This window comes from Melopsittacus undulatus, chromosome 1, assembly GCF_012275295.1.
Source record: "Melopsittacus undulatus isolate bMelUnd1 chromosome 1, bMelUnd1.mat.Z, whole genome shotgun sequence".
Classification (NCBI taxonomy): domain Eukaryota; kingdom Metazoa; phylum Chordata; class Aves; order Psittaciformes; family Psittaculidae; genus Melopsittacus; species Melopsittacus undulatus.
In genome coordinates, this window is record NC_047527.1 from 22,661,218 (window position 1) to 22,683,421 (window position 22,204).

Genomic DNA, 22,204 nt, shown 5'->3' on the forward strand with positions numbered 1-22,204 from the left:
AGGTTAAACAGAGAAAATCTAATGGGAAGTAGCTACATTAGTAGCAGATGGATATACTTCCTGAATCTTGATCTGAGTGGAAATCCTAGCTTACTTAAAATTTGTCTTCCAGATTCTCAGCCTGATAAGAAAGGTGGATAAAGCAATTTATTTACTTGGCGTCAGTGCTGTGATGATGTTTTGTTTAAACTTGCTATTGTTGTTTGATTTTTATCTAGGCTATTTTTATGATTCCTACAAATCCTCCTCCAACTTTCCGGAAGCCAGAGCTCTGGTCTGATGAATTCACCGATTTTGTGAAGAAATGCTTAGTGAAAAATCCTGAACAAAGAGCTACAGCAACACAGCTGCTGCAGGTCAGTATTTCAGTTACTTAAGAAATGCAGGTTCTGGGGCTTTCTTTTTTTTTCCCTCCAGTCTCAAACCAGAACTATTGTGAAAATTTCTAAGAGCAAATCTGAATTTAACTGTTACTGTGCCTTATTCATTTTGCACTTTGTGGTCTTTTTCTCTGTCAGCTCCTGTATCTCTACCTCCATTTTATTTCTCCTTTGCTGCTTCTGAAAATTAGTTGCTCTTTATATAGTTTAGGGCTGGTTCTTGCTATTAAAATTTGATCCTTGCTTTGTGGTTAGAGGCCCTCAACAGATCTCAGGATTTAGGCAAGTGTTAAGTAAAGGAATTGAGCCCAGGTTCCCTATCAGTGTGGACTACCCATGGACTATGTTCAGTCTTCCCTTCTGGTCATGTCAAAGACAGGTTGCTCTGTGTGCTAGATGGGTCTGATGCAGATGAACAATATATCAAGTTTGTTCTTGGGCTGAGTTATACCAAGTGGGCACTTTTAAATTTGAGCCACATGGCAGCATGGACCTTTGGAGTCAAGGCAGGGTGGGGCAGGCTTTTGCCTGCTTGCTGACCTGAGCTTCTAGTGGCTGCAGAGATTCAACAGTTGCACCTTTTTGGTGCTAAGAAATAAAGCAGGGAAATTTCAGAGAACTACAAGAACCAAACGGGAACGACTGATCTGTTAAGAAAGATTTAGTCTTTGTGAAATGGACATCATTTTACAGGGGCCACACATTTTAGTGTGCAGGAGAGAGAGAAAATGCAAAAATAGTTCTTTTCTTTTGACCCTGTATTTGTGTTAACCACTGCCTTCAGGGCTGTCATAAGCCTGAAGTAACTAAGAAAAAGAACAAAGGAAGCGAAGGAGGGAGCAGTGGAATTTCTAAAAATGTTATAATAGGTTCCATGATGATTAAAATGGAATCTAAAATTTCCTGTAAATAAACTTGTTTGATAATGAGACAGAAGTGACAAATTTTGTTGGGTCCTTTGCTCCTTTTCTGATTCCTAATTCATTAAAGTTTTGGACATTTTAGTGTTCTTTCATGCTTTTCACTGCTATTGTTGAATACTATTCTTAATTTTCTTTTTTTATCAGATACACATGGGAATCTGATCTTCTGAAATTTCATCTGTAAGGCAGTCATGCTGAATTTGTTTTGTCTCTAGCTAGCAATAGCCTCTTAAAATTTAAATGCAAGTGAACTCCATTACAAGGAGCACATAAAAATTTTGCAAAGTAGTTTGCACTAATAGATCATCAAATTCATAAATCATAATTATTTTATTTTCCACACTGTGAAAACACCAAAATGTAGACTTCAAGAAGATTAAAAATTGAAAGTTACAGATATTTTATGACCTGTGAATTAGAACTTGAGACCTTAAGGATTTGAAATTTATATGGTTAGCTGAATACTGGCAGCTGGATAGAAGAGGTTTACATTAATCCATGCAAGTAAGGTGAAAACAAACAAGCAAGCTTCAGTGTTTCTCTTTCCACATGCTTACTGGCCATAAAACCGAATACTATGTCCAGCATAAGTAAGTGTTACCTTTTCTCCCAGATGGAATTTGGAGCATGTGTGATGGACCTTGGGATGCTGTGGGTTTGTGTGAGTAGGAATGGAAGTACTGCTTGTCAGGGGAAGATCATGGAGAAAAAAGGAGAGTAACTGAATTAATATATCAAGGGAGAAGATAGATAACGGGAGCAGGACATCAGGCTTCATCAGTTCTGTTCTTCATGGAACTTTTATTTATTTATTTTTTTTAGTATTTAATAATACATTTCTGAGGTGCTTAGAGTTACATTTTGCTTAAATTGTGTTTGTATATAGGTATGCAAAATCAGACTTTTTCTAATGATAGTAAAATGAAGGTAAATGGTATTGTGCTTATGTTGTCTTGGAGGAAGAAGTGATGTTTTAAATGGCTTTGAATTAAAAATCAGTCTTCCTGCTGAAAGTAAGGTATTTTTTTGTGTTCCACATTTCAGCATCATAGATCAAGAAATGTTTTATGACAAGTTTGTTGAAGTAGGCAGCATAGTTGTTCTGCTTACAGCTACTAATTTATGCTGTCAGTTTGTTAAGATTAATTAAACTCTGTAACTGAATATCTGAAGAAGTTTGTTTTTCTATGTCAGACAATCACCACTCTATTTATTTACTACTTACTGCACGTTTCCTTTGGAAAATTATATCCCTAACTATAAAACAGTTGTTGTATTTTACGTTTATGTATTGTGTTTCCCAAGGCTTGCTCTTATTAAAAATAGAAGCATCTGTATGTGTGTTAGTGTAGATTTCAATTATTGTGTGATGTAAAATGCTATTTATCACTGAAATCTGTAATGTAGAATAATATTTGTAATTACACCTGAAACTTAACTGTTGTAATGATGTTGTGTAATTTAATGTGCTTTTTTTCCCCTAGCATACATTTATTAAGAATGCTAAGCCAGTTTCAATTTTAAGAGACCTGATCACTGAAGCTATGGAGATAAAGGCAAAGCGACATGAGGAACAGCAGAGAGAACTAGAAGAGGAAGAAGAAAATTCGGTATGCACCTTTTTTTTCGTGTAACTACTTCATAGATAAGTTGCTGGTTTTCCCCCTACTACTTGTCCTTCTGTTCAGACAGTTTCCTGGGTTTCCACCTGATTTGTAGCCAATGAGAGCTGAGTATTGCACTCTTATTAATGATTAGCAATGCTTCTGTGACAAATGCCCTATGAGCTAGCTTTCAGCACTGTTCCATGAGATGTCCTAGTTGAAAAAAATCCCAACAACCAAAACCAGACAAACAAAACACCAACCCCAGACTATTAAGGTTTCACTTTCACATATGGGCTTCTAGACAAATAGTTTAATTTTTTGTTCAAGGCACTTTTTTCTATTTTTATTTTTATTTGTTAAGTCTAATACACAGAATAGTTATGACACGCAGTGAGTAGTAGTAACAATATGGTTTGAATCAAGTAGTGCTTATAAAGTGAAAATGGTGACAGCATTTCATGCTTCAGATGACACTGTCAGCATATGTTTGAGGAAAGAAGCAGTTCATGGGATAAATAGGTTGCATTTAGAGTTGTTTGTTAATGTTAGGAATAAGTCAGTGTGCCTGGCATTATTACTCTCCCTACATGATTTATTTTAGGGCAGTCTTGTGCAATACAACAGTATATGCTTCAAAAAAGTGTATTGCCACTCATACAATGAGAACCAAGGTCATTCAGGAATAACACACAGAAGATGGAGACTCGAATGTTAGTAGAAATCTTACAGCTTTGAGCAAACAGAAAAGAGCAGTGCAGCAATGCAGTCTGCAGTGTCCCACATTGTAGAATCTTTGTTTTATGTTAGAGAGCGTTAGGTGGTGATCTGTATATAGGAAAGCTTTTTCAAGCAGGTATCTTTGGAGTGTTTTGTATTCCAAAAGACAACATGGTCTTTTGTTTGCTGGATGTTTTTCTGAGTCTGATCTAAGAGGATTGATAGCTCATGTTTATAAAGATTTGTTTCCTCTGTATTATATTTGCTTAGTAATAAAACAGGGAATGAAGGAATATTGGGGTTTTTTGGTGGGTTTTTTTTGTTTTCTTTTTTGTTAGTAAGGAAATATTGCCTACGTGGACATGTGTAACTTGACACGCAGAGTTGTTTGTGACTTGATTTATTGGATAGTTGAGCTCTGAAGAGACTGATTTATTACCAGCATAAAAACTTAATGTCTTTACTAGAATGCTTTCCTTCCTACTGTTGCCTTCTGAACTGTACACCTCAAACACTTGGACATTGTTGATGTCTTTTGCATTAAGCCAAAATTAGGTATGACATCTAATTAGTTAGTTTGAAGTTCAGATGGGGAATCGGGTTGCCAGGCATGGACGAAACAATCCATGCCAGTTCAGTATGTGGTATATACTTTCCTTCTGTCACTACTGGGTGGGAGGGTACAACACAGGTTTGATTCACCTCAACTGAAGAAGCATTTAGCAACTGCTCATGCTTCTTGCATGGGTACACAAGTCAGAATGTAACACTGCACCCCCTGGCCCGTCCCCTTCTTCCTTCCTTCCCTTGTCTCCCCTCCTTATTCAGTGTTTAGTGTAAGGGAACCTCAAATCCAGGATTGTGAATGCTCCATCCCTGACGGTGTTCTAGGCCAGGTTGGACAGAGTGGCATAGTTTAGTGTGAGGTGTCCCTGCCCATGGCAGGGGAGTTGGAACTAGATGATCTTAAAGTCCTTTCCAACCCAAACTATTCTATGATTGGAGCAGGGATCTGTTATTTGTGTTACTATTGCAATAGATGGGAGTTTTTGCTGTGTACTGTTGTGATACAGTGAGGAGAAAGTTTTTGAGTTAAAAAGGCAGTGAATAGTCAGCTCAGAAAAGAAAGGTAGGAGAAAAAGAAAGATGAACATGACTTCAGCATAATGAAAGATAGATGGGGAGAACTTGGAAAATGAACCCTTGTAGTTGTATTACCTCAAGTGGAGGGATTAGTAGACAAGTCTTTAAGATGACAGATAGGCAAGAAGAATGAAAACCCCTTGATTAAAAACTTCAGCAATACGGATATTTTGGAAGAAAGGGGTATTTTTGTTAGGACAAGCCCTTTGTACTGCTGTACTTGTAAAAGATTTCAGAATTATTTCAGAAAACCCCTGACATTGAGCATGTGCATTATCTTGTATAGTATCCTTGGAGGTAATTAGTGAAGTTCTTCTAGAAATAGTTTTATCCTTAGTAACTTGATGTCTTGTACTCCTTTTTAGTTTTCCATCCTGATGCTGGCTTAAAGGCTTTAATTGATTAACTGAAATGAATAAATAATACCAAATTATGTTTGCAGGGGACCTTAAGAGAGGTGGATCCTGGATATTGAGTGCATAATATATTGCAGTTGGATGTAGTTACATAAGCCCTTGCAGTTGAATTTTGAGCTAAGCAGTTTGCTAGCAAGATAAGCTGGCTGCCTGTCTGGATCTGTTTTAATGCAAAGTAAACTTTGTGAAGGATGGACTTAAAGTGACACTGAAGGTAGGCTGAATACAAAGCACAAAAGAGACTAATGCAGACTATCCCTTAATGTTTTGGAGCATAAGGTGACAAGCTTAAGAGTTCCAGTGTGTGGTTACTGCATTATGGTTATTGCTACATTGTATGCTACTGCATACATGGTTATTGCTAAAGACTGGAACTGCTTGTACTACATATTCTAACTTGCTTAACAGGTTATTGTAACTGTTCTTCTTTGAAAAAACAGAAAGGTTAATCCTTACAATCTTAAGTCTGCTGTGTTTGCTTTGAGAGAGGTCCAGTAGTAGACTAGGCCACACAAGTAGCCTGTAGTCAAATTCAGTGTGGTCTGAGGTAAGTCAGGCTGTTTTATATTTGCTGCAGACCTAAGTGTGCTTTTGGAGTGACAATAATTCAGAGGATGAGTTGGCAAGACTTATTGGAAAGTTTACTGATTGAAAGTTTACCTGTGGTTTTCCAGCAAAGGCCAGTTTTGCTAATGGTACAGAAAATGGATATTTTAAAAATAGTTTGTGTCATTATTGTAAACTTCAGTAGGGAGAAGAAATAGATCTCTTTGAGCTTAAGGGAAGTTCCAAATGTAGAGACAATATGCAAAAATAAGAAGATATGCCACTTGTAATTGGAGCAAATGAAAGAAAAGTACTAGCTGGTGCTGCTGGCAGAGTGTCAGTGTGATAATTTCTTATGTTTTATATTGATCATGGATAGATAAATTTATTCCTGGAGGTAATTCTGGAGAGGTTTTGTGCCTTTTTTCTCCTTTAGCTCCATGAGCATTATTGAAGACTATAAGCCACCATGTATTTACTGCTGCAAAAATAACTTGCAGTAATGGACAGTGGAATGTACTTTTTTGCTCTAAGTTTTATATTGAATAGTTAAACTTATGAAACAGTTTGCCATTATAAAAAGGTTAAGTAAAAAGGGATTTCTATTCCTATTTTTAAGAAGATTTTTGCTTATGTTCTTGTATGCTGTTGAGATGTTTAAATTCTCTGTTTTCATATGGTTTTATAATTCTAAAATATAATGTGATAATGTTTGTAATTAAGATGAAACTTTCACTTTTGTTAAAACTATTAATATTTGGTAGTAAGTCTGACTTTTGCTATCAGTAAATACATGCCTTTAACAATTTTGTATTGCTTAGTAAGCCTTGAGTTAAACCAGTTTGGAATGACTTAGCTTTTAATAGAAAAATTGAGAGTACAGGTGAATGAAATGAAGAATATTGATTGTAAGGTGAGGAGGAGGGATTTCCTTTTTGACAAATAGTTTGTATAAACTGTGCTTGTTACTGACCTATGAATAGCTTTTGTGCTTTCACTGTGCAGAGCTAATCTTGTTCTTAATTGATTTTAGTAAGTGTTTGGTTGTCATGCGGACTTCCCATGTCTTGCAACTGTGTCTTAATGTTGTGTATCATTGTAAGAAATTCCAGATTAATTTGAGAGATTACACCAGCATCTTGTTCAGTTGCAGTCACTAAAGGTTCTGATCGGTTAAAAGCACAAAACCACCCAGACTAGGAAACAGCAAATGTAGAATTAATAATTCTATCAGCTAAACTTCTTGTACTGTGTCCTGAAAGTATCTAATTAGGGTACTGCATGCTAGAAGACTCCTGAGCAACATGCAGGTGTGATTGAGGCCTGAATTAAGTGAAATTCTGGACAGCACAGACATCAGTTTTCAAAGCATACTTAGGCAGAGGTTGATCAATGGACCCAAAAGTTGCTAAAGAAAACCAGGATAAAAACCAGAAGAATAAAATGAAAGCATTGGAATATTTGTGTTTGTAATTTAAAAATAACCCAAACAAACAGCAAATCCCCCTAAAGCCCTCACTTCAAATTGAAATAATGCTTATTTTCAAAATAAGCTCAAAGATTATGGTTTTCATTTCATTTGGAACTTGTTTGGGTAGCTGCCAGAAAAACAATAAACCAGTTCTTTTACACTTCTGAGTGTTTATTCTTTCCCTTCTGGAAAGGGAAAACAGGTAATATGAGTGCCAGTTTGGTATACAGTTAGCGATGAAGCCAGCAGCCCAGCATTCAAGTATAAAGAAATAGCTATTGCACATTCCTCCTTATGTCCCTGTTTTCATAGAACCCTGCAGAAATACAGGGCTGCTTGTGTGTAGTTCGCATAACTACACAAAGTTCACATACAAGTTTTTATAAGCCAACATGCAGTGATGTCAGCAATTCTAGAAAGAAATAATGACAGTCCCTATGTTACCTTGTGTAGTAGTACTGACAGCTATGCCTGTATTCACATTTTAACATCTATAAATGTTCTCAGATTGTATATGGAATTGGAGTCACTGTGCAGTTAGAAAGTAATAGCCCCCTAGCACATAAATTTTGGAAAATAACACTTTTTAAAGTTGATTTTTCCCAATGGTATCACTGTGAAGTCCTTACTGTAGAAGTGCAAAGGCAGACTGAGACTCAAACCAGGAGAAATGCATATTCAGTCACACCTAAAAGCAAGAGCAAATACTAATGTCAGTGTTAAGTGGAGTCTATCAATGTTAAAGGTCTCTCATGGGCAGTGAATTGAGTCTATATACTGTTGAAAAAAAATGGTTTCAGTTATCTTGTTGGGGCTTGAATTTATTGATCTAAATCCCCAAGAGTATCCTACATGAAGCGCAAGCAGTTGTGCACATTATTACTCACTTGTACATGTTTTAGGACCCACCAAGAAGAAGGGTGTAAATTGTTCTATGATGTTACTTTTGTTAGGAAACCAGATTTAACCCTAGCAATTATATTTTAATAAAGTTTTTACAGCTTTGATTCCCTCTTAAAGCCACATATGTATTCATTGTAATGAGCACTGGGGTTACAAGTGACTTACATAACTGAAAATAGAATGGGGAGGAGTGGGTGGGTTTGGAGAATTCGTCAGGTGTAAAGATTTCGGTTATATACTTAATTTTCAGGATTGATTCAGGCTGGTTTTCTTCAAATGGAGAAGAGTTATATCTCTAAAACTGATTCTTAATTTTAATTTTTACCACTGTGTGAACACTTTATACTATGGGAAGTTGTCAATTGTAATGTAAATATTTTTCATTATCTGAAACTTTGTATTACACAGCTGTGAACTAGTGGCCAGGTTGAATACAGTCTTCATGTCTGTGTCCTTCCAGAGAGATACAATATTGTTACAAGTAGTGCACTCTGAATTGATTTTTATGCCTGTTAGGAGAGCTGCTGGTGTGATGAGAATGCCTTCTGACAAACTGACATGCTTTGATAAGTACTGAGGTAATTGTACAGATTTTTTTAATTAAGCAAAAATTGCAAGTGGTGTATTCTACAGAAGGTTAATCCCAATATCAAAGTTTAAATGTTAGTTTAGGCATTACTAAACATGACCAATCTCCTCTCGTACTTTTTTTGAAGTGTGATGTGAACTGGATGCTGAGGTTGGGCAGCTGTATTATGCGGAATGTAAAGTAACTCGTTGCCTCGAAGCTCACAGGAGACATGTCTAAATATTTATTTCCATGGATCTTTAAAGGAATGAGCTAACAAGCAGCTCTTCTTGTATGTTTTCTTTTACATTTTTATGTCTCTATTATGTGAGGAATGCTTAATTATTTTTGAATATGCAAACAAGGAATTACTGCTTCAGTAGTTCATTTTTATTTTTCATGGACACTTAGTGGTTGACAACTATCAACAACTTGGCTGTCAGTAATCGATTATTCCCTATGTAGGATTAATTATTCATACAGAAGTTTCTTTAATCATATATTACTTATGAGAAGTTGACATCTGTCTTTTAAGACTTTAAGTAACGATTGCTATAATTATTCCTTTATTTACAGCAATCCTTAATTATTGCTGTAAAAAATTCCTGTATCTTTTTACAATATATAGTTATTTTAAAGGAACTGGTGAATCATTTGAGTTATTTTGTATTTTAAGTCTCGTACACCAGACTGTATCTTTCTGGAGGTTTTTATATTTACTTACACCTGAAAGGTGAATGAATATATAGGATGTACCTATGTGTCTGTCACTATAAATGTAACTTTGCATGACAAACAGTGTTAAAACTTTGCTTTCATAGCATATTTTCTTTAAGCCAAAGAACACTTGATGTGTGTGCTAATTAACTTTGATTGCAGTCCTTTAAGTGTCTTGAAGTTAGAAATAAGTGATGAAGACTTTGTCAAGTAAACTATAGCTACCCAAGGCGCATAAGCCGCTTTTTTAAGACCATATTGCTAAAATGCGTAGCAACTTAGAGACAGAAACTGATTATAGGAAGAATAAACATAGGGAAGTAATTGCACAGAAAGTTGTTGTTACTAGGTACCGATTAGGAGGAAGTAGAAAACAAGCTTAAATGTTTGTTTTGTGACATATGTCTGCTGAATTTGATGGGATTTGACTCTGTGCTGAAAGATAAGTCTTGACCTGTTCTGCTGATGGGTCTAAGCTTAAATGTGTGCTCAGTATTAAGCATATACTTAGGTCATAGCTGAGCTTTGTACATGTTAGGAACTTTTACAAAGTCCTTTTCCTTGACCAAGCTGTATTATGTATTTGTGTAGCTAGTACACTGCTTTTACAAAAAGATAGCTGTGACTACAGCCACGTTTTTCAAAGGTGATGATGAGGTGTTAATAGTAAATGGAATTATTTTACAGGATACTAAGTTTTGCCAGCATGTAAATCTTTCTGTAATGCATCGCAGGCTAGTTGCCTGTCTTTGGTGCCCTCTAGTGTTGTTTTTGTGTCCACAGACCATAGTGAAGAGATTTTTAAAGGCAAGCTACTATTCTGTGTTTGTCTTGTTTATTTATTTGGTTTTTTTTTTATCAGTCTTCATCCCTTTTTGTCCTACGAATGTTAAAATTGCATCAGAAAGCTCCATAAACCATAATCACCCTAGCTCACTCACTGCTATGATCATGTAGGCTTAGGTATAATGTGCAAGGCCATCTTTTCAGAGAAAATTCTTATGTGATGATGCCATCTTTTATGGTACAGGCATATGGTAAATGTTGTATGTTGCTTCCACTGAAGTCTTTTTGAATTTGCTGTCCTGATAATCAGGTCTCTCTGGTTGCATTTTCATGATTTAAGGGTTGGTTTTGTTAATGTTACAGTTTATTCTGGTAAATAAGGAGATCCAAAGAGTTAGTGCCATAGAGTTGCAGCGTATCAACAATGTTTTACTTGTATTTGCTTTATGTTGTAATGTTGTTCTTGCACATGCATTCATTCTATTGCTGTACAGTGGTATAGTAGAAACCCGCCTCAAATACATCTTTGGTATGTATTACTTGTACACAAGAGAACAGCAGAGTTTAATTCCAGAGATAGCTGGTTTTATTCTTTGATTCTTGTATATGTTTTCATAAACAGCATGAGAACATGACACTTCAGTTTCAATACCTGATATTTTTTTCCTGGTTAAGATTGAGATTTATGTTTGTTTTTATTTAATCAGTGAGTTTACCTTCTTTTCTAAGGACACAGTAAAAGTTCTACATCAATATTTACAATCTTTAAAGCATGAATCAGTTTGTACAAAGGAGTTGCTTTCATCTCTCATGTAAATCATAGAATCATTGAATAGTTAGGGTTGCAAAGGACCTAAAGATATCTAGTTCCAGCCCCACTGCCATGAGCAGGGACACCTCAAACTAAACCATTTTGCATAATTTGAATCCACTAGATCCAAGTTGTATTTTATAGAATCATAGAATCATGGAATAGTTAGTAGGGTTGGAAAGGACCTTAAGGTCCTCTAGTTCCAACCCTGCTGCCATGGGCAGCGACACCTCACATTAAACCATGTCACCCAAGGCTCTGTCCAGCCTGGCCTTGAACACCATCAGAGATGGAGCCTTCACAACTTCCTTGGGCAACCCATTCCAATGCCTCACCGCCCTTACAGTAAAGAACTTATTCCCTATATCCAATTTAAACTTCCACTGTTTAAGTTTTAACCCATTACCCCTTGTCCTGTCACTACAGTCGCTGATTAGAGTCCCTCTCCAGCATCCCTGTAGCCCCCCTTCAGATACTGGAAGGCTGCTATGAGGTCTCCACGCAGCCTTCTCTTCTCCAGGCTGAACAGCTTCAACTTTCTCAGTCTGTCTTCATACGGGAGGTGCTCCATCCCCTGATCATCCTCGTGGCCCTCCTCTGGACTTGTTCTAACAGTTCCATGTCCTTTTTATGTTGAGGACACCAGAACTGCACACAATACTCCAAGTGAGGTCTCACGAGAGCAGAGTAGAGGGGCAGGATCACCTCCTTTGACCTGCTGGTCACACTCCTTTTGATGCAGCCCAGGATACAGTTGGCTCTTTGGGCTGTGAGCGCACAGTGGAGCTGGCTCATGTTCATTTTCTCATGGACCAACACCCCCAAGTCCTTCTCCTCAGGGCTGCTCTGAATCTCTTCTCTGCCCAACCTGTAGCTGTGCCTGGGATTGCTCTGACCCAGGTGTAGGACCTTGCACTTGTCATACTTAATCTTCATGAGGTTGGCATCAGCCCACCTCACAAGTGTGTCAAGGTTCCTCTGGATGGCATTCCTTCCCTCCAGCATATCAACCGAACCACACAGCTTGGTGCCCTCAGCAAACTTGCTGAGGGCACACTCAATCCCACTGTCCATGTCAGCGACAAAGATGTTAAACAAGACTGGTCCCAACACTGATCCCTGAGGGACACCACTTGTTACTGATCTCCAGCCAGACATTGAACCGTTGACCACAACTCTTTGAGTGCAACCATCCAGCCAGTTCTTTGTCCACTGAGTGGTCCACCTATCAAATTGATGATTATCCAATTCAGAGACAAGGATGTTGTGTGGGACAGTGTTGAACGCTTTGCACAAGTCCAGGTAGATGACATCAACTGCTCTACCCCTGTCCATCACTTTTGTAGCCCCATCATAGAAGGCCACCAAGTTGGTCAGGCAGGATTTCCCGTTAGTGAAGCCATGCTGGCTGTCACCAAGCACCTTGTTGTTTTTCATGTGCCTTAGCATGCCTTCCAGGAGAATCTGCTCCAAGATTTTGCCATGCACAGAGGTGAGACTGACTGGTCTGTAATTCCCTGGGTCATCCATTTTCCCCTTCTTGAAAATGGTGGTTATATCTTCTTCATTTGCCAGCTCCTTGAGGATCCACAGGTGGATTTTGTCAGGTCCCATGGACTTGTGCAAGTTCAGATTCTTAAGATGGTCTCGAACCAGATCCTCTCCTACAGTGGGCCCATGGTCTTCATTCTCACAGTTCCTGCATCTGCCTTCCAAGACTTGGGTGATGTGGTCAGAGCCTTTGCCAGTGAAGACCGAGGCAAAGAAGTCTTTCAGAACCTCAGCCTTCTCCAAATCCTGTGTAGCCAGTTCTCCCGATAGCTTCTGGAGGGGGCCTATGTTGTCCCTAGTCTGTTTTTTATTTCCAGTATTACTACAGAATCCCTTCCTGTTACCCTTAACATCCCTATCCAAGTTTAATTCTAACTGGGCCTTAGCTTTCCTAACCCGGTCCCTATCTTTCTGGACAACATCCTTGTATTCTTCCCATGCTGCCTGTCCTTGCTTCCACCTTTTATAAGCCTCTTTTTTTCCTTTGAAGTTTCCTCAGCAGTTCCTTATCCATCCAAGGGGGTCTTCTGGCCCTCCTGCTGCGCTTCCTTCTGGTCGGGATGCAACACTCCTGAGCTTGTAGCAGGTGATCCTTGTATATCAACCAACAGTCTTGGGCCCCCCTGCCCTCTAGGGCTATATCCCATGGAACCTTACTAAGCAGGTTCCTGAAGAGGCCAAAGTCTGCTCTCTTGAAGTCCAGGGCAGTGAGCTTGCTGCATGCCCTTTTCACTGTCCTGAGGACCTTGAACTCGACCATCTCATGATTGCTGCACCCAAGGCTGCCCTGGAGCTTCATATTTCTAACCAGCCCTTCCCTGTTGGTGAGCACGAGGTCAAGCAGGGCACCTCTCCTTGTCAGCTCCTGTCTTGCAAAAGGAAGTTGTCTTCCATGCAATTGAGGAACCTCCTGGATTGCTTGTGCTGGGCCGTACTGTTGCTCCAACAGATATCAGGGTGGTGGAAGTCCCCCATGAGAACAAGGGCGTGTGAGAGTGAGGCTGTTCTTATCTGTCTGTAGAGTTCTTCATCCACAGGTTCCTCTTGATCAGGTGGTCTGTAACAGATCCCCACAGTAATGTCTCCCATCGCTGTTCTGTCTTTAACCCTGACCCACAAACTGTGTGGACTGCTCACCTGTCCCCAGACAGAGTTACATACTCTCCAGCCTATCCCTAACATAAAGGGCAACTCCCCCTCCCCACCTGCTGGACCTGTTGTTTTTTCTAAAGAGCCTGTAACCTTCCATTCCAACACTCCAATCACAGGAGCCATCCCACCGTGTTTCTGTGATGCCTGTTATATCATAGCCCCGTAGATGTGCCCACATCTCTAATTCCTCTTGTTTATACCCCATGCTACAGGTGTTTGTATACAAGCATCTGAGCTGAGCTCCAAATGAAACCAGCTCACTGGCTGGAGCAACTGGAATATCTCTAGATGGCTTCGAGCATTTATTGTAGTTGCTGGGATCTGACTGAGAGTGTGTTGGGATGGAATCATGCCCCCCTCCTCAAACACATCTTGTTTAAAGCGTCCTTGACCAGTCTGGAAAGCCTCCTATCAAAACTACTCTTCTCCTTCTTTATCAGAGCAGCTCCACTAGCCTCCAGTAGACCTGAGCTACTATTTTTCAGATTCAGAATAGTCTACTGCTATTAGCTATGTCTTACATTTGTAATAAATACTGCAATGATTGTTCTGGAAGCAATCTGTCTTAACCTATAAGATTAATTACTCTGGGGCATGCTCAGGCCCAGAAAGTTTTGTATTGCTCTCTCTCAGTACATTGTTCCTGATCTAGGAAAAATACTGTTAATCAAAACTGTGGTGTACTTCTTTTTTTGGGGGACAGCTATTCTGTTAGTACCAAGGTGGGCTTTTGTGAATCTTAGTCTTCTGAGTACTAGAAGATAACTTTTCTCTTTGCTGAGAGACAATAGTAAGCTGAAGGCTTTTGACACACTCTTAGACTGGAAAATGAAATGCTGTTCATTGAAATGAATTCAGGTACTTGATTTGACTGAAGAAATAGAATACCAGGTTTTTGTAATGAAGCAGATGATAAAAAATAATGGTCACGTAGGACTCCATACTTGCTCATAATACTAGCCATCACATTTTTTCAACAGCTTCCAAAATAATACTTCTAAGCTTCAAGAAAACATTTCTTTATTTTCAGATTTCAGTTTTAGTAAGTTTAGGGCCATATGGGTCTGCAAGTGGATGTTATTATTAGTCAAGCAAAGCTGTAAATCAAATGTAACTATGCCTTAAACTCGGAGGTTTGCCTGTCTGTATGTTAGAGATGTACATTTGTAGTGCTCAGTAAGAGCAGCGCATTGTGAGTCAGTTTTGTTTTGCATTGTATTGCAGTACTGAAAGAAGCACTTAGAGATAACAGCTTAATTGTTCTGGCACTTTTAAAATGCAATGCAAAGCGATGCTTTTGGACTTTACTTTCTGAGTACCATTGTTAGAAAGATAAAAATACAACTTGTAGAAAGCACAAGATCCGGGGGGAGGGGGGCGCCCGAAGGGGTACTACAAAAAGTTAGAGTTGCCACCAGGAGGAGCAGTACCAAAATATTCTCATTTATTTGCTAGCACAGTCTTCTAGTGCTGTAGCTGTAAAGGGTCTGTATCTTTGGGTATATCATCATTTTTTTAAGGGTAGGGTACTAAATACAGTGTTTTAGAACACAGCTCGAAAAAAACCTAGAAGGAATGCAAATGAAGAGCTTGAATATTTTTACAAGTTATAATCTGGAAAATAATGATTCTTTTGACATTTGAAATTTCATTCACAGATTTAGGTCTGAATCCTAGTTTCAGCATGTTGTCTTTTTAGCCAGCAAATTATAATCAAAATTGGATCGATTTTTGTGTCTCTGAATTGAGACGTAATTGAATAATTTTCAGGAGCTGGTGTTATTAATATTACTGCTAACTACAACTCACTGGGTCTGCTTAGACCAACCGTTAGGGAAACAGCACTCAGGCAATGTAGCTGGCTTTTGCAGTATGTGTATACTAGGCACAGATTGTCTGCTGTGTCAGGGAGTAACAGGAAAGGAAAGAGTTAATATTTGTCACAGGTTCAAAGTGCTACTGTATCTCTTCATGGTAGTGGCTCCCCCACTTATTTGATTAAGTGTGTCCTTTACAAATATTTTTCTACATAGTATCAACAAGTTATTTTGCTTAATCTGGTGACAGGTTTTTAAAGGGAACTAAGTACTTGAAGTAAGCAGAGTTGCTTTTCTGTTTCTGAGGTGGACTTCCAAAACTGTTTTTGAAGATTGTTCAATAACTAAATTGAATATGAGTCTGTCATCTGGATGCTGTGTAATGTAAGATGCTGGGCATGATACTGAGTTAAGGGTGACCAGCACAAAGCTTTAGTGGTCGTCTATTACAGAACAGCCAAATCGCTTTCTATAAATTGTGGTACAGATTTTGGAACCCTGGGAGGTATGATCATGAAAATAACTGAGATATTAAAAAGCAGATGCTGATATGAAGTGGGTGTGTGGGCCACTGTTTGTTGTATTCACCCTGCCATACATCTGTGACGAAGAAAAAAGCTTTTCTTCCTTTCTATGGAATGCTGTTTTATTTTGTAGTTTCTTTTTAAGTTTTAAATCTGTAAATCTAGCAGCAGGTCACATGAAGATATAAAACTAATGAATAAGCATGTAAAATGGTTGTTTCTTAGCTTTGGTTTGGTTCTCTTTAAATAATTTATTGAATTCTGGCAAACATTTATCTGTAGGATGAAGACGAGCTGGACTCTCACACCATGGTGAAGACCAGTTCGGAGAGTGCTGGTACCATGAGGGCCACAAGTACGATGAGTGAAGGAGCTCAGACAATGATTGAACACAACAGTACCATGTTAGAATCTGACTTAGGGACCATGGTAATAAATAGCGATGATGATGAAGAAGAAGATGGGACCATGAAAAGTATGTTGTTTATTTAATTTCCTTTCAGTAATTTGTTTTCTCCTATTGTATGAGAATGCTGCATCATCAGTGACTTTTGTTGGGGAGGGGAGGGTGAGGCTATAACTGTGATTTGTTTTTTTTTTTAATTCTCAGCAATAAGAGCAAATGTACCTTTCTGTTTGGTTGTTAGTTTAAGTAGGATGAAAACACTTAGTATGTGCTCTAATTTGTTTTCAGGCTGAAACAGAATATTTGCCTATTAAACTGGGAGGCTAGTGGAGTGTTAGTACAAGTGACCTCAAACTCATCAAGTTACGGAAAAGATAAATGATGGGGGAAAAAAAAAGGGAAAAGATAAGGCAATTTGGCATAGAGGATAATAAAGTAATTCTTAAAAGTAGTTCTTAGGGTGGAAATGGAGTTTAATGCAGTTTCTGTGCACCCTGACAATCAGTTCAGGCTTAATAGGCAAGCTCTATATAAGTAGTATACCAGATCATAAAACACTATCCATGTAGTTTTCATATATGCTGGGAACAAATACCTGTTATTATGCCAAACAAATCAGAAAAGTGTCATTAGGTTTGTACTGCAGTCTCTGACCTATGTCCTGTTTGTCTGCTGGAGACATTGGTTTTAAAATGTAATGTTATTTTGAATTTTGAGTTGATTCCAGTAAGAATCTGTAGTTAGACAGTGAATTACTTTCCTACACCTTGGCATTTACTCCGTATAATTCTTAAACCCATTCTTCTTACTTGTCAAACAAGAATATATAAGGTCTGGGACAGCAGGTTTCCTTGAGACCTATAACGAACGAAAGAAAGCCAGTAAACTGGAGGTAGCCTGATGACAAGCAATAGTTTCATAATTCAGCTGTCAGGCAGCAGGTTTGGTTCCAGCACTTACTTGCTGAAATTTCTTGTATTTTGTGTTAGAGAGCCATTGATTAAAACCTAAAAGTAATTAAAGAATGGGACCTCCACATCTCTCAGCTGATAATACATGCAAACCATGTCCACTTTAGATGGTCATCCTCTGATTCTGTGATGCATGTGCTATTGGCTGAAACAGCAGCAATAGCTGCCTAAATAAATGTCACCAGGAAGGGACATGCAGAACCCTACTCTCATGAAAGGCAGATGCAGATTTTGTGCTTTGTTGTGCTTGACAAAGACACAAGATTTCAGAGTTTGCCTGCTTTTTCCTAATCATAGTATCATAGAATCATAGAATAGTTAGGGTTGGAAAGGACCTTAAGATCAAGTTCCAACCCCCCCACCGTGGACAGAGACACCTCACACTAAACCATATCACCCAAGGCTCTGTCCAACCTGCCCTTGAACACCGTCAGAGATGGAGCCTTCACAACTTCCTTGGGCAACCCATTCCAATGCCTCACCGCCCTGACAGTAAAGAACTTATTCCTTATATCCAATCTAAACTTCCACTGTTTAAGTTTTAACCCATTACCCCTTGTCCTGTCACTACAGTCGCTGATTAGAGTCCCTCTCCAGCATCCCTGTAGCCCCCCTTCAGATACTGGAAGGCTGCTATGAGGTCTCCACGCAGCCTTCTCTTCTCCAGGCTGAACAGCCCCAACTTCCTCAGTCTGTCTTCGTACGGGAGCTGCTCCAGTCCCCTGATCATCCTCGTGGCCCTCCTCTGGACTTGTTCCAACAGTTCCATGTCTTTTTTTATGTTGAGTACACCAGAACTGCACACAATACTCCAATATATACCAATACATAATATACCTTTATAGGCAAGGTGAGCACTGTCTAGATGTTTGTGTGATTTGATTTATAATAAATCCGAACAGATAGCTCAAAAGTGCTCTTTGATAGTTCTGAATAATAGGACATTGCAGGCAAGAAGCTTGGAGAAATAAAAACAGTGAACTAGAGAACTCTCCTTCCTAGAGACACAGAATATTTATGACAAACTTTTTTTTTGATTGTTCTTGTGTTTAGCTTCATGTTTTGTTTCCTTCTGCCTTTTGTTTCGCTGCTCAAGGACAAAATAAGAAACAATAATAAGTTTTTATTTATAAGTGCCCATGCTTAGAGGCCTCTGGGAGCCATGACAGAAAATAACTAAAACCATATTTTTTTTTCACAAATAGGGAATTGTGCCCAGATAAAATTGGGATTTGGAACAAAAACAGGCTTGTCATCCTACCCCAACATACACTATACAGCATAGCAATAAAAAACATTTATGCCTTCTTGCTTAGTATGCCTATGCATGCCCTGGGCAGAGACCATGTGGTATGTACCTGGAAGGAGGGAAGAAAATGCAAAATACAGAGAGATGGGAGGCAGAGGTTTATTGTGGAGTAGAAGGAAGAGTGGGATTGATGTAAGTTAGTACTGCTTTTGTTCAGCTGCCTGCACTGTACTTATTTTCATGTAGAAGCTTTTTCATATCTCAGTTCAGAGACTGGTGTTCAGACCAGCTTCCTTGCATTACCTTTGTGGCTTTTTGGCAAGTCTTAGTGTTGGGGCTTTTTCATACACCAGAGAGTATTTTTGATCATTCAGTTTTCTCCTTTTCATTAACATTCATAGAATCATGGAATGGTTTGGGTTGGAAAGGACCTTAAGATCATCTGATTCCAACCCCCCTGCAATGGACAGAGACACCTCACACTACACCAGGTTGCTCAAGGACCTGCCCAAGCTGGCCTTGAACACTGCCAACGATGGGGCATAAAGCTGTCCCTGCTTCTGGTTGGGTTTGGTTTTGCATTTTTTCAATTTGTGTTTGTTTTCTGCTTTGGGCTGGCAAATAGGTTGCCTCTTGCCATTTGGACTTATGCTAACTGCTGCTTCAGACTTCAGTGAAGCTACTAGATAGTTCATGATTGGCAATGAATATGCTAAAAGAGGAAGACAGTGACTAATTAGGTGGCATTTGACAGATAGAATGTAGAAAAGTGGTCAGGTTTTTGTATTATTACTATTTCCCTGTAAAGGCATGAAATGTTTTAGGTTTAGTCAGCATATTTCTTAAACATATTCTTCCTTCTTATCATACAGAAAAACATAATCTTTGGGGCAGCAGGCTTCCTTTCTCTCCCTCCTCCCCCATAGGTGAAATGTCTCAAGGCCTGTTCCACCAGCAAAGGAAAACCAGCAAACTGAAGGTGGCCTGATGGCATGTGATAGTTTTATCATTCAGCTGGTAACAAGTTTGGTTCCAGCACTTCCTCACTGAACTTTCTTGTATTACTTTATTATGGGGGCCTTGGTTACAACCAAGGACTTTGTGCTGTGGAGCATCACATTCCACATCGTGCTGTGGAAACTACATTTTGAAGGGAGAATTCATGAGTTGTTTGTGTTTATTTATTTAGTGATTTCAGTGCTTTCAGTGAAAGAGATTGTGCCATACTGTAAGTCAGTGTCCTCTGTGATAGGAAGTGAATGCTTGGTTAGCTTTGGAGTGATGCTTCCTTAACCCTTAGAAAGGCCTAAGAACCACAACTGGTTTTTCAACTGAGAAGCAAAACTTATTTATAACAGCCTGTGACCAGGGTCCTAAAGGAGTTCAGCAAGGAAGTTTAATTACAGGCAGATTTCAGTGGTGTTGTAGTCTGGGCATTGATATTTCATGGATGCAGCTTTGTTCAAGCATGTTTCTTTTGCCCACATTAAGATGGTTTGCTTGATGCTGCATGTAGGTGTACTACGGTGTTACTCCAGTATATAAGGAAAGAGATGATGGGTGTTTCCAAGCCTATTTGAGTCCTTGAGGCCTCTTCTGTGATTGATAATAAAGTTGTTCGTTTATACTACTACTAGTGGCATCTTTCGCAAGTGGTTATTTTTTTTTTTCCAAAGAACATTGTCATGTTGGCGATTCTGCTTCAAGAGCTGTTGCAAAATGCTAGCTTAACATGCATTTTCTTTGTTTTGCTGAAAGCAGAAATAAAGTATAACTCAGCTGGATTGGACTAATGGGTTTGTAATAGTAGTGTCATTGAAAATTTTTCCTTTTCTCCAGAAAGTGGAAAAGTAGAACACAAGTTACTAAACCAGTTTTACAAGTCTCATTCTCAAGAAGTGGAGCAATGTTTTGTGTAGCAAACTCTTTTTCTCATTAAAAATTCTTTAAACTTGAGTTCATAGTCCTTCAAAAGTCTGTGAGGGCTTCAGCTCATTGAAAAATATGTGGATTTTTTTGTTTAAATGCCAGTTGAAATTATCTTTGGTAAGTAAGTGTATTATAAAAGAAACAAACAAAAGACTGACTGAGGCCTGAATTTGAATCAAGACTTGAGTGTATAAGTCATGGTGATGTGGAAACTGCAAATTTGCTAATCGCTTTGTTACAGAACTCTCAGTAGTCAACTGTTTCTTAGATACATCCTGTGGCAGACTCCCAGTTGCTCTGCCCTAAGGAACTGGTGATCTCGTTTCTGCTAATGTTTCCTTGTGATTCAGAAAAAAGTAGATTGATAGTCTTAAAATGTTGAAACCATGGCAAACATTTTTAAACATGATCTTATTTTATTGAAGAGTAAAGAAAAATGAGAGCAACTGCAAAAACTAAATCCTCCTAGACTGGAACAGTTTATTGGACAAACGATTTTCAGTGGAAATGTGGATTAATACTAATTGTGCTGCAGGTTTTTTGTGGCAAATATATAGCTTGTGTGAAAAGCGACTTACTGGATAGTTGTGAATTAATTGACCTTAAAGGGATCTTTATGTATCATACTTTTAAATTTCTTCATTTCCTTAAGGCTGTTGACAACTGTTATTCTGTTGTTTATCAAAGTTAGAAGTGCTTTCAGGCCCAAGTGATCTTCTAATAACATTATATTTTGCGAAAAAAAAAAGTGTAACTTACATCAGTTTACTCTGGCAATGGGGGAAAAAACAAACCTTGAAACACCTCTGGTCCTATCCTTTTGCAGGCAAAATATTTCTGGTTTTGTGTGCGAGTTTTTTATATTTGCAGTGAAGCTAAGCAGCTCTTATTCTGTTAAATGGGTTAACTAACTGTACACGGAACTGAAATCAACAGTGAGTTTTTAATTCATTTTTATCGAAACAAATAGAACAAATCCTGAAAGTGCACAAATAAATGTGCTTTGCTCATTTTGGAATAGTTTAAGTCCTGTTGATCCACTTTCTTTAATATGCATTTGATAGCAAGGCATTTGAAAGTGTTAGTTTGTATTATGTATGTAGGCAATCTACAATTATATATATATAACAAACATATTTATAAATAGCTCTAAAACTTGAGTGTGGCACTTGGAAAATCTTTAGTATTTTCTGTTACATGAGAGGAGAGAGACTATCTTACCCGTAATGGGCCAACATTTTAGTACTGAAGAGTTTTGAACAGAGACACTGGTAATCTTGTTTCATCCTTGAGACGTACTTATAAACAAGTACAGCCATCTCAGCAGAAGAAAAAGATCGGTTGTGAAAGGCCAACAATGTGATGTCCTATCTTTTTGGTACAAGTACTTTCTGGAGTTTTAGGCAGCAATCAGCAAGTAATAAAAGGTTTCTATTAAGGAAATGCATTGTATTTCTATTTTTAATTCCACCTCCTTCATACTACTACCTACTCTTGGGTCGGTTTTCTAAATGAATGCCTTTGTTGAAGTCTAGGTTCTTTCATTTTTGCCCTTTATTGCTTATTTTTGTTGTTATTTGGCATCCCTGCTGTTTACTTCTCATCCCTTCACAGTCC

At 38.4% G+C, this 22,204-nt stretch overlaps 1 protein-coding gene across 1 annotated transcript in view; it reads left to right on the forward strand.

Annotated features, from left to right (window-relative positions):
- STK3 (serine/threonine kinase 3) overlaps positions 1 to 22,204 on the forward strand; it is a 125,074-nt gene that overhangs the window by 56,000 nt on the left and 46,870 nt on the right. Inside the window, exons 7-9 of the mRNA XM_005150885.4 lie at positions 219 to 356; positions 2,788 to 2,913; positions 16,315 to 16,507. Coding sequence (XP_005150942.1) covers positions 219 to 356; positions 2,788 to 2,913; positions 16,315 to 16,507 — 457 coding nt within the window. The remainder of the gene's footprint in view (positions 1 to 218; positions 357 to 2,787; positions 2,914 to 16,314; positions 16,508 to 22,204) is intronic.